The 13,805-nt window shown below is 39.7% G+C and overlaps 1 protein-coding gene across 8 annotated transcripts in view; it reads right to left on the bottom strand.

Annotated features, from left to right (window-relative positions):
* LOC5564085 overlaps nt 1–13,805 on the bottom strand; it is a 79,161-nt gene that overhangs the window by 26,391 nt on the left and 38,965 nt on the right. For 5 of the 8 annotated variants that reach the window (XM_021844378.1, XM_021844386.1, XM_021844381.1 and 2 more), the window contains 3 exons: nt 11,483–12,898; nt 10,796–11,010; nt 1,359–1,517 (listed from right to left, as the gene is read on the bottom strand). In XM_021844378.1, the coding sequence (XP_021700070.1) occupies nt 1,359–1,517; nt 10,796–11,010; nt 11,483–12,747 (1,639 nt within the window). In that variant the 5' untranslated portion in view covers nt 12,748–12,898. Of the gene's footprint in view, nt 1–1,358; nt 1,518–10,795; nt 11,011–11,482; nt 12,911–13,805 lie in introns of all 8 variants that reach the window. The other 3 variants (XM_021844379.1, XM_021844382.1, XM_021844385.1) reach the window with 1 other exon arrangement.

The following is a 13,805-nucleotide window of genomic DNA, read 5'->3' as shown; positions in this document are numbered from 1 at the left end:
GATTTTGTACCATATTTAAACTAAATGTGAACAAACTATAATTTTGGTAAAGCACCTTCTGTCCCCCAGTTTCGGACAGCTTGATTTGTTTTATAATATCTTTGTAATTTTTGTACCAGTGTCTGCCTCAAGAACAATCATTTGATCTTCAAACAAATCTTCAGGCCAGCCATATTGTATGCTGTATCAATATGGACTAGCTGTTGTAATACCAGGAAGAAAGTTCTGAAGAGGATTCAAAATAAAATTTTGATAATGATTCTGGAGCTCCCTCCCTAGTGTAGTAGTTACCATAATTAATGGCATGCATTGCAAAAGATTTTTACTGGAGAATTTGAGGAGAAATCTCATGAAGTTTTGATTTATCTGCAGAGTACTAGCCGTATCAAGAAAAGGTAACAAGTCTCCACAGTCTCCCCTCTAGCCATCAGTTGGGATAGTTTATTTGCTCAGCATCGAATAAAGCCCATTGTAATGTTTGTGTTTGCAGAGCGTGCAATTTTATATACATAAGATCAATATAATATGCATCGTTGATCACACATTAAGATTTGCTATTTGTCCCTTTTTTCGCAAATGTTTTTAGAATAGGGTTTTGGTAATTTACTATAGGGAAAGTGTACCAGTTATGGCCATAGTGGTTCCCTATTTGGCCATTAGTGACATTTTGATAACTTTCACATTTCAAATCTTTTTGAATGCTTCAACATCAAGATATATCTTAAATCTAACTACTACAACACACAAAAATTTTCAAAATTCGAAGACATGAAAGTAATCACGTATGGCGAAATAGGGAACCACTATGTCCATAACTGGTACACTTACCCTATATTGACATAAAACTGTGACTGCTAGCTAAAAAAGTAGTTTCATTTCTAGAGACTCAAAATAATAAATCCTTTCCAATACTTTGGATATGAGAAATCGGCTTTTGTATGTAATGGGCGTACCAAATATTCACTTTACTATTCAATTTTTCATGAGTAATTGGGTGTGGCTTATTTTCGAGGGTACTCAAAACGAAAATATTGTGTGCTCTTTTGAAACTTAAGCTAAAAATGTTAAGTAGTTTTTTTTCTTTTTCTCTTCATTTTACTAAAAAAACTAAAGTTTGTTTGTCCATAACTTCATGAATACATACTCAACTCCAAATCTTTTTACATGCTATTGAAGATAATTTGATTATTTTTGTACAAAACAATATTATTGGAAATGTTTTGAGTATCTACATTTTAGAAAAAAATCAGCAACTATCATTAGGATATTTTGAGATTTTTAAAGATTAATTAAACCAAATCACATAGGGGAATAAAAATAATATTTATATTACGGTGGTAACAACTACTTTTACTTACCTAATACGCCTAACCTAAAATTAATCGTTACAAGGATCACATTTCCAGTAGATGCTAGTATAGAACCGTCGTATGGATTCCCTGAGTTCCATTCGTATGATTCACCGTGTATGTACACTATTGTTGCTTTAGTAGTTCCATCAGGTTCCACGGATTCACCTGAAATAAAAAAAAAACAAAGATTTTACGTCAGCATATACTACATTTTCATTGACGAAGGAACAATGGGACTGTTGTTCCAAGGAATCCCTAGAAACATTTTAACTTTTTTTTGCAAAATCCATGATTTTGAATATAAAAAATATATATTTTTATAAATTAATAAATTAAGTGTTGCCTTTTTTATGAAATTAGTTTGTTTTCGTCAATAAAAGTAGTACGTCAACAATATTCTTAAAGTAAAAAACGAAGGAGTAGTATTTGATCCATCCATTGTGTCGCTAAACCCTACAGGGGAGAGCGATGTAAAAAAATGTAAAGATCAATCGTGCCCGGTTCGCGCAGTGGAAGAAAAAGTATTTTCACCACCTTATTCCCCTAATCCAATACCATTTCCATGACAACTGTGGAGATGCATAGGTATATTCGCTGTTTAATAACAATGGTTATTAATTAATATTCTTTCACTTCCTCAATTACCCCACTGGGCGTGATCGGCGCCGTTATTGACTTTCAAAGTTAAAAGTCTCGGTGAAAATGAAAATGTAGTGAGAAACAGGATGAACATCGATGATGACGATCAAGCTGTGAATCCATCGACCATAGGAGATGTTAGAAAGGCTATCAGCGAGCTGAAGAACTGTAAGGCTGCTGAGACGAGATCCCGGCCGAGCTTCTCAAGCACGAAAGTAAGCAACTTTGTCAGTCGATCCACCGAGTACTTCCAAAGGTATGGGTGGACGAAGAAATGTCCAGCGGTTGGTTGGATGGTCAGGAAGGGCACAGACTTGAATGTGCTAATTACAGAGGAATTATTCTGATGAATTCTGCGTACAAAATACTGTCGCGCATCCTGTTCAACAAACTGAGACCGCTACACTGCCGTGAATCGCAAGTCAGTCCCATCTGCATTTTCGTCAAAATTGAGTTGAGTTCAGTTTTCAACATATCTGCCGATGCTCTTTCAGCTGCCCTAATGAGATAATGATATTTGTTCGGAAAAAGTAGGAAAAAACAGCAAGTCAAATTGTCCCATAATGAAAAGTAATCGCATATCAGTCCCACTACAGATTTACACACAATGTATCACTAAAATGAACCGTATTTCGATCATCTTTATATTTTTCTCAGATAGATATCGTAGTGAAAAGCAAATTGTGAAAGTTTCATTAAGATTTGAACATGTTCCAATCCTCTGGAATTTTTTGAATATTCGTATGGAAAACGAGTTTGGAAACATCATAGCCCATTTTCTCAATGCCTACTTTTTACAGATGGGACTGACTTGCGATTCACGGCAGTACAGGAGTCTTTTGTCGGCGAATATCAAGCTGGTTTGTTTTCGAAAGGGCCGCTCGAAAACAGACCAGATGTTTACCGTAGGGAGAATAACTTTTAGACTCACCATATGTATATTAATTCTGATACCTGATGCGATTCAGTAGAAAGCAATGAGCTGTGGCAGATAATGTCTGAACATGGTTTTCCGGCAAAACTAATTAGGCTAATACCAAAGACAAATTAAAGACTTCCATGTCCTTTGCAGTTGCCCAAAATTTTATGGCTCATAAGATAATCTAGAATGCCGTGAAAAGTGTACTGCAATCTGTCAAACTTGGGTACCTTTTGCACTACCGAGGGACCAAATGCAGTACCGTAATCCGGGGGCAAATTGATCACTATTTTACAACTTTTTATTGTGTTGTCCTCCGGAATTTAAATATTGTCAATTAAATGTCGACAAAATCAGTACTCCATTGATCTTTATCAGTTTATGTAATCGACTTTTCATTAAATAATTTTTGACATATCATAAACATCGTTTTAATATCAGAAGTTTTAAATGATACACTGGGGCGAAATTGATCACTAAGTGTAGAACTAGCCCTCGTGCGTTAAAATACACTCAAATAAAGATATAAAAAAAAAAAAAAAAAAGAAATTGATCACCATACAAAAAAGTAGGTTCAAGAATAAAAAATTTCCCTCTCTACTAAATTTGGGTCTCCTGAATCTGAAAATGATGTCAAAATTCTTACAACTCGAGTATTTCATCATTTTATTGCAAAAATAAACTTTGAAAATCTATCTAAAACGCCTAAATGTAGGCAATTACTCTTGAAATAAGCACATTATTTGAGAATAAACGGTTTTATGAGCAAAACACTATTCTTGCTATGCTTTATGATATCAAAAATGAGTTCAGTAGTTTATACTTAAGCTTACACAACATTTTAAACACTCAAAGTTGACATGTAGGCATAGCACCAGAGGATTGTTTAACACAAACATTTCCAACTGTGTTGATTACACATTCAAAATGTGTGAATATTTCTATGCAAAACTGACCCTACTGAAAATGAAATAGTTCAAAATCATTATTAGACATCTATAAACTAGAAAACATGGAATGTCTGTGGTGCCAACGAAATCTTCAGCATACTTGGGAGGAAATGTGTGTTGGTACCGACCTAATCAAATTCACCCCAGTGATCAATTTGCCCCCGGATTACGGTACTAGAAGTGGTACCCAATCTGAGCCCGAGTGTGACGGACCTGCTAATACGTGCTACCAGGTCCGTCGCACTCGGGCTCAGATTGGGTACCTCTTCTAGTACTGCATTTGGTTCCTCGGTAGTGCAAAAGGTACCCAAGCTTGACAGATCGCAGTACACTTTTCACGGCATTCTAGATTGCCTTATGAGCCATAAAATTTTGGGCAACTGCAAGGCACATGGAGGTCTTTAATTTGTCTTTGGTGCTACGCTGGATGGTTCGAAATCAAGTGTTCGGATTGTAGACAAGGTGTCAACCTCGTATGTGACGTTAGACGTATTGAAGTAGGGAGAAGCACCTTCGAATTTACTGTTCAACATTGAAATCAGCACCCTCGATTTAGATCTGGGGTGTAGATAAACGGCACTATCATCACAAGCTCCACATGCTCCTTGGCTTTGTGGACGATATCGACCTTATTCAAATCAATCGCAGGTCAGTGGAGGAGGCCTTCGTGCCTCTGAAGAGGGAGACAGCGAAGATAGGACAGGTCATTAATTCTACCCAATTGTACAAAGTGTGCCGAAGGGTCTCAGATTTTCATGAAACTTTTTCCACAGGCAGGGCTCATCAATATATGAATAAAAAAAAATTGAGAAAAATTCAGGGTCGCTTATTTTCCCGGAAAACTCAGTTGGAATTTTTTTGTTTTTCTCTGACACTACTTACTTTGAAAAATCATAAATCAAGAACGAAGCATCGTAGAAACAAAGCTTTTTATGAAAATGAAAGCAAATTTTCTCAGGAATAAAAAAAATATTAACTGGACAAAGTTTTCTACAAAATTTTCCACCGTTGAGGAAATTCGTAAAGAAAAGCCGGAAAAACTATACTCCAACTCGTGAAAAATTTTCAAAAAAACATTTTTGAGAAGATAATTTCATAAGCTTTAATCGCTGAAATTTTTGAAATGTACTTTTTTTCGTTTTTGAGTTATGGCCAATTTTGTAAAAAAATGTGCAAATGTGCCATTTTGAGCCTTTTCTTTGAAAAATCATAACTCAAGAACGCGGCGCGGTAAATAGCTGGGCATGGCGTACCATTGGTACCTCGCGTACCTGCAGGAATAAAATAGACCCCTTTGTGCGGTCCTTAGCCTCTTGCTCAGCAACTCCTATCCCTACTTCCTCGTGGTACTGGCCGGGGTACGAGTAACCTTGGGGAAGATCGGGTAATCAATCCCCGGTGGGAACTTTGGTCGTATGCTGACAGGGAAGGGGGAGTTTGCTTTTGCAAACCTGGAGCGTCTGTACTCCATGTTAGGAGCGGCTCACAACAGCGTCTGTTCCCCATGTCAGGGGCGGCTGATCATCGTCCGAGTGCCAGAGAAGGACTCTAAGCTAAACTGCGCACTATGGCCCTCCGAACATTTAGGGGAAATGGTCCTCCGGAGATCTAGGGGGTTGGTGTCAGGTCCTGCAAGCCAACCGTAAAAACACATCAGCACAGGAACGTCAACGAGAGAATACGGACCGGAACAATCGGCAAAGACCACAGCGACGAAAATGGACTAGCGATTGGAAACTCGGTACATGGAACTGCAAATCTCTCAACTTCATTGGAAGTACTCGCATACTCTCCGATGTACTGAAGATCCGCGGTTTCGACATCGTAGCGCTGCAGGAGGTGTGCTGGACAGGAGCATTGGTGCAATCTTTTAGAGGTAATCATACCATCTACCAGAGCTGCGGCAACACACGCGAACTGGGAACAGCTTTCATAGTGATGGGTGATATGCAAAGGCGCGTGATCGGATGGTGGCCGATCAATGAACGAATGTGCAAGTTAAGAATCAAAGGCCGATTCTTTAACTTCAGCATAATCAACGTGCATAGCCCACACTCCGGAAGCACTGATGATGACAAGGACGCATTTTACGCGCAGCTCGAACGTGAGTACGACCGCTGCCCAAGTCACGACGTCAAGTTCATCATAGGAGATTTGAACGCTCAGGTTGGCCAGGAGGAGGAGTTCAGACCGACTATTGGAAAGTTTAGCGCCCACCGGCAGACGAACGAGAACCGCCTACGACTGATAGATTTTGCCGCCTCCAAGAACATGGCCATTCGTAGCACCTATTTCCAGCACAGCCTCCCGTATCGGTACACCTGGAGATCACCTCAGCAGACAGAATCGCAAATCGACCACGTTTTGATCGATGGACGGCACTTCTCCGACATAACCGAAGTCAGAACCTATCGTGGCGCAAACATTGACTCCGACCACTACCTGGTGATGGTGAAACTGCGCCCAAAACTATCCGTCATCAATGATGTACGGTACCGACGCTCGCCCCGGTACAATCTCGAGCGGCTGAAACAACCGGATGTCGCCAATGCGTACGCGCAGCATCTTGAGGCAGCGTTGCCGGATGAGGGCGAGCTCGATAGGGCCCCTCTTGAGGACTGTTGGAGGACAGTCAAAGCAGCCATTAACGACGCTGTGGAACGGAGCTCAAGAAACGATTGGTTCGACAAGGAGTGCCAGGAGGTTTTAGAGGAGAAGAATGCAGCGCGGGCTGCAATGCTGCAGCATGGTACGCGGCAAAACGAGGAACGATACAGACTGAAGCGGAAACAGCAAACCCGCCTATTCCGGGACAAAAAGCGCCGCCTGGAAGAGGTTGAATGCCAAGAGATGCAGTTGCTGTACCGCTCTCAAGAAACGCGGGAGTTCTATCAGAAGCTCAACACATCCCGCAAAGGCTTCGTGCCGCGAGCTGAAATGTGCCGGGATAAGGATGGGAGCATCTTGACGGACGGATGCGAGGTGATCGAAAGGTGGAAGCAGCACTACGATGAACACCTGAACGGCGCAGAGAACACAGGCACAGAAGGTCAGGACAGCGAAGGCGATGGCTACGTCAGCACAGCGGACAGCGGAAACCAACCAGCTCCCACGATGGGGGAAGTTAAGGATGCCATTCAACAGCTCAAGAACAATAAGGCCCGGACAGGTTGGCAGCTTGTCTGCATCGGCTGATAGTCAGAATCTGGAAAACGGAACAGCTACCGGAGGAGTGGAAGCAAGGCGTTATATGTCCTATCTACAAAAAGGGCGACAAACTGGAGTGTGAAAATTATCGTGCAATCACCATCCTAAACGCCGCCTACAAAGTGCTATCCCAGATTCTCTTCCGTCGTCTATCACCTATAGCAAACGAGTTCGTGGGAAGTTATCAAGCAGGTTTCATCGACGGCCGCTCGACAACGGACCAGATCTTTTCCGTGCGGCAAATCCTCCAGAAATGCCGTGAGTACCAGGTCCCTACGCACCATTTGTTAATCTATTTCAAGGCGGCATACGATAGTATCGACCGCGTAGAGCTATGGAAAATCATGGACGAGAACAGCTTTCCCGGGAAGCTCACAAGATTGATCAGAGCAACGATGGACGGTATGCAAAACTGCGTGAAGATCTCGGGCGAACACTCCAGTTCGTTCGAGTCTCGGCGGGGACTACGACAGGGCGACGGACTTTCGTGCCTGTTGTTCAATATTGCGCTTGAAGGTGTCATGCGGAGAGCCGGACTTAACAGTCGAGGCACGATTTTCACGAGATCCGGACAATTTGTTTGCTTCGCGGACGACATGGATATTATTGGGAGAAAATTTGAAACGGTGGCAGATTTGTTCACCCGCCTGAAACGCGAAGCAACAAGAATTGGGCTAATGGTGAATGCGTCGAAAACAAAGTACATGCTGGTTGGCGGAACTAGGAACTAGGAAGCAGTGTTACGATAGACGGGGATACCTTCGAGGTGGTGGACGAGTTCGTCTACCTCGGATCCTTGTTGATGACTGACAACAATGTTAGTCGGGAAATACGAAGGCGCATCATAAGTGGAAGTCGTGCCTACTATAGGCTCCAGAAGAAACTGCGGTCAAGAAAGATTCACCCTCGCACCAAATGCACGATGTACAAAACGCTCATAAGACCGATAGTCCTCTATGAGGCGTGGACTATGCTCGAGGAGGACTTGCAAGCTCTTGGGGTTTTCGAACGCCGAGTGCTAAGGACGATCTTCGGCGGCGCGCAGGAAGTCGGCGTGTGGCGGCGAATGATGAACCACGTGCTCGCTCAACTCTACGGCAAAACCCGTCTCGTGAAGGTAGCTAAAGCTGAAAGGACACGTTGGGCAGGGCATGTTGCAAGAATCCCGGACAACAGCCCTGTAAAGATGGTGTTCGCTATGAATCCGGTCGGAACAAGAAGGCGTGGGGCGCAGCGAGCTAAGTGGATTGACCAGGTGCACCAGGACCTGGAGAGCGTGGGTCGCAGTCGAGGATGGAGAGGAGCTGCCATGAACCGAGTGAATTGGCGAAATGTTGTTGGCGAGGTTTTATCAAGCTAATTTGATGTAAAACCAAATAAATAATAACTCTTCTGCTTCTGATTATCAAAAACAACAATGAGGCATCGTTGTTTGTTTTCTTCATCTGCTTTTGTGCCATCTTCATTGGGACAATCATATTGGTGGTGGTGCGGTTACCTTGATGGTGGCATTAATGTCAGTGAATTGATTATAGTGAGCTTGATTTTTTTTGTCCCTGTTTCAAATAGTTTATATAGTTTATAAAAATAACAACATAGATGTTGAGATTATGTATACATCAGTGAATCAGTTGTCAACAAACACACAGCAACAAAGACATTGTCCTCTCCTACTTCTGTTGCAACAATTCTGTTCTGCAACAACAGTTTATTACCACATGAACATAATATGACAACGGTCGCTCACCGGTTTCACAGCGATTTTATAGACTTTGCATTGCAATTTTCGAGAACTTTTTCCGTAAACATTGTAAACATTGCCACATTATCGAACAGCATCCATACAACAAATTCGATTTTGTGTTTTAAATAGCTGATTAATCACGGGCTGCGAAGGTTGCAACAATGTTGTCTGCTGAGAGTGTCATGACAATTTTTCTTTTGATTGTATCCCGATCCTCAACAGTTGCGACAACTGACAACCGCACTCACAACCGTGCGCTTGCTTGGTTGTTCGTTTTTCGCCTGTTTTGATGACAATTTGATTCACCGGTATGCATAATACATTGTCGAATTGCTAGAAGTGTATGATCAAAATGCTTTCGGATTGTTTAGGCTACCTGCATGCACAGAAACACTATATATCTACTTGATAGAATTCAAATATATTTCATTCAAAAAAAGCTGAAAAAGATTGTTATGCAATGGTATATGAAAGGCAATCCTTGATACTTCGTGATCTAAAATTGGTCAAATAACAATGCGGAGTATCCTCAGCCATGGTCACCCTTTTCTAAAAACTTAACGTAAAAAATAGAACCAGAAGTGAACTTTGTATATTCACAGGACATTGCCAAAAAAAGCGTTTACTATAACTCAATAAAGTTTCAAGTAAAATTCTTAAACGACTGGAGCTTAATTTTTAAAAGCTGGACCATATATTATGAAGAACACGTTGGTGAGCAAGGTTGCAACCAAACGCGAAACACGATGACATGATTTTTGCACAAGGCGAGAGATTCGATGATGTCTAATGTAATGTTCAGAAAATTTCTATGTTGGCAATGAAATTTCATCATTCATTTAACGGCTTTTACGGATATTTACTTGTTACCATAATTCAATGTTCAAAACATATATATTTTTTTTTTTCTTAAATTTGACTCCATTCCATTTTTTTTTGTTCCTCGTGTTGCTATGTCATCATTTTTTGTTGAACATCCACTGACTGGCGTTTATCGATTGTCATTCACTTTTGGTATCAATCACACTTGAGATTGTTGATGATCATTGAGAATCGCTTCACTTCCACATTGCTTGCAGTTCGTCTAAAGCACACTGCAATGCACTACGGAATTGAAGCTATTCTATGATTACAGAAACGGCTATCTTTCGTCAGTATCATGGAAAATTTCTCAACATTTTTTAGGCAATGCTCTGGTAATCACTATTCGTTTGATTAGTTTATATTTTTAGATAGGGTAGAGGCGCCGGTTTTGGCCATAACACCAATTGTAGCCATAGTGGATTATACACCGAAAATTAGCATGAAACATTTCGTGTTTAGTAGAACGCATTCACATGAGAGCTACATTCATTTATTTATCCAAATAGATCGCAAAAATTAAAGGAAAGGATATTACTCCCATAAGAAATCGATGTGATTCGCCAATTTAGGAACCGAAGTTATGAATGTGGCTGAAACTTGTTCTGGTGGCCGATATTAACCAACGCGATTTTCAATGCAAAAATTAGATTTCTACTCAGTTCCGATATTTTGTTGAAAAATATTTTCTCTTAGGATTACCAAAACCGGTGCTTCTACCATAATGGATATTTTTTTTCACATTTCTGAAAAAATGAGTCAACAAATGAACATAAAGATATTTCAAATTTTCCGAAAAGGCTGATACAAATATTAATTTTCTTATAAGTTTATACTCATGTTAACATGTTAACTTCGAAAAGTCAAGAAAAAAAAATGATCTGTTAGCCATTTAAAGTTCTTAAAGTAAAAAAACAGATGATATATTGATTCAGAGAACGATTGATAAAGTGCAAAGATTGACGTGAAAAATAAAATCTAAAAAAAAACCTTTTTCTCATTTTCGTACCTTTTAAGTGGCCTCGGGCATAACAGAAAGTTAAAATTTGTATCAGCCTAATACGTCATAATAAAACATCCAAATTTATGCTATATTGTTTGATTCAGCCACATATCAACTTACCAGATCGCGGAACATATAGATTAAGGTACAAACAATCTTCAGATTGGTTGGACAACAGTGGTAGAAGACGTCGAAGATGAGCTAACCGCCCACGAGTGTGTTCAAACAGGCCATCCGAACCGTACAATTTGGGAAGCGCTTGGGGACATACTGGAGAAAAGTTGTCGGCCAGTTTAGTAGCTTTCCACGTCGATGGCGTTACTGGAGGCATGTACCTGTAACGATAATAAAAAATGATCTTAGTAATTCCAAAATAATTTTCTGTTGATATGATTTAAAGGGGTTAAAATAATGGGTAAATTATGGGTCCATGAAAATTTTGTCATTGCTACGTCTGTTTGTCTGTGCTAACTCCTTTGATTTAACTCGCGACTAACTGATTGTTGTGCGCCGGTTGTTCGAAAGTTTTTTTATTAGTCTGGTTCAGATATCAAACTACTTTACACTAATTATTAATAAATCTACAACATAAGTTCGGAAGGACATAAGGAAAAAAGGTGAAAGGCACAAAAGGTCTAAGACAAACAATGGGGAACGAAAGATCGAAAATCATTCTCAAGAAGAAAATTTGAACCACGTAAATCACTTTCGACCTTTTGTCCTTTAGACTTTCCTGCCGATGTGTTTTCCGTAAACCTTTTGTCCCCAAACTACCTTGCGCTATAATTTTGATTTTTTCTTACTTACCGTAAGCTCCCGATTGGTGGTGAAGCATAAGGTACACCGAGGAATGCTTCTACAATTGGGTTGGAATGCATCACGATTCCCCTCAGAGGTCCGTACTTTGTTTTGATAATGTTGGTGCTGTATTTATTGTTCTGGTAGGCTGCTGATACGATCGGTACGCACAAGGACAGAACGAGTAACATTTGCAGGTTGATTTGTATGTTTTTCCATTTTCTCATTAGCAAGAGCATCCATGTTGTCATCGTAAATATTGTGGTAGTCGTTTCGAGAATGTGGCTTAAAGTAGCGGTTTTTCTACGAGATCCAGCATTCTGCTTTATATGGTAGAAATGGGTTCTTTCCGTTGTCCGCCTGGTACATCCGACACCTAGTGCAAATACGATTTCCTTGTAACGGTCACAAGAACAGCAATGTACTATATTACAGCAGTTGTCGTTTTTGGCTGCTATGTAAATTCTATAATCTATCCAATCAACAATATAGAAGACGTCGTAAGTCCGTGTTGAGTTGTTGTAAATATGTATTGTAAATTTCTTACGCATGTAATCAATTCCATTCACAATATGTTTGAGCTGATTATAAATGATTAGCTCAGTATGTTCAATACTATGGTATGTAGAAAAAGATTTATCGTACTGCACACAATCGTATTTATACTCGGTAGTTCTTGAATATACTTTCAGAACTATACAACTCTTTCTTCCTTGTACTACAACTTCTGATTGTAAAGCTACCATACTATCCATTTTGTCTGATATTTCGTCACTTAGTCTCATGACTACATTAAATTCATCTGATTTTGTTTTTACATTTGATTCAATTGTGAAGCTTTCAGAAGGTTTATTTAAGACAGTAGAGCAGAATTTATAGGTTCGCGATGAATGGTATTCCAGTGTGGTATTCACAAATGTGAAGATAGATGAAATTCGCAGCGCTGTTTTTCGAGGAAAGAGGTAAGTTTTGATTAATATACTCTTGAAACATTGTGATTGTTTCCTTTCGTCAGTATGGTGAGTGATGAAGTTGCTTGCCATCGCTTGATTGGAGTAAACCAGATTTACTCTGGTAGTAGCACAACTGACGACGAAGCATAGAAAAAAATGACACATCAATTGTATTGTAGTGATAAAGCTTTCTTTGCCTGAAACAATAAACGATGGCTCTGAACTGAGCTGTATCAGGTGCTGGTGGCTCGGATGAATGGAGCATGGGGTGAAATGAACTTCATCTTGACCGAGGTGGTATGACGTTGGAATTTTCTGCATAATATCTGAACTCTTTTCATACTGGTTCGATTGCTTTCGGTGAAGGCACCAGTGATAATGTTCGTACGCTGGAACGAAAATTTTTCCCTTCTTTCTTGGAGACGCTGGGTATGACTGGGAGCTCAGTGTCTGATTTTCATCCTTTTGTCATCTGCGAAAGAAACTAGAGAAGGGTGAGTATTTTTGTGGCATATTTTGGTATACATATGTCTAAGTATGCATATGCTTGAAGCATATGTGAGCACTAAAATGGGATGCTGAATACTTGTTTGGCCTGCACTAAGGAGTAGAATCGATAGGATAGCACTTCGGTAATAAATAAAAAAAATCCTTTTTGAGTTTCGGTTATACGTATTTGCGTAAAGCTATAACTCATTTTATGCAATCGAATATATTGGGTTATGAAGGTTAAGGGTTGATAAAAGGGGTTAACAAAATATTTGATTCCCTGAGCATTCGAATGCAATTTTAATGTTTTTCTTCTTCGTATTATGTTCTTTCTTTTCACAAACTTATAAAGCAAAGCAAGTTGGAAACCTATCTTTGGATATCGAGACTTCATTCTAGGTTTACGCAGGAAATTATGAAAAACAGATTTCTTACAAAGAACCTTTAACTTTATCTAATTGAGAAGCCGTACGTTTAGCCTCACTTACCACGCGATATACTAGGTAATCAGAAAAGAAAGCTTTCAGTTAACAACTTATAACCTTCTGCTAAAATACAACTTTGTTGATTAGCAGGTTTTACCAGAAAGAAGAATCAGAAGAAAAAAGTTTATCGATTTTAGAAGCTTTTAAAATGGTGGGAGGTTTTAAATGACTTTACACTTGGGCGATTTCAAACTTATAAATGTTTGAAATTCCAATCTGACATCCAATCTTCGTTACCATCCTTATCATAAAAATAGTGTTCCAGCTTTTTCTGTGGTGATTTAAATGTGTCCCAAAGACGATGTAGGTTTGAATGGAAATTACTGTGGAGAAATTTTGAAAAATGTTCCAAATACGTTGGTACCGTAATGTAAGTACAAACTTATCATCCCAGTTGGCAAAATA

Source organism: Aedes aegypti, chromosome 2 (genome assembly GCF_002204515.2).
Source record: "Aedes aegypti strain LVP_AGWG chromosome 2, AaegL5.0 Primary Assembly, whole genome shotgun sequence".
Classification (NCBI taxonomy): domain Eukaryota; kingdom Metazoa; phylum Arthropoda; class Insecta; order Diptera; family Culicidae; genus Aedes; species Aedes aegypti.
This window is presented reverse-complemented; position numbering and strand designations above follow the sequence as displayed.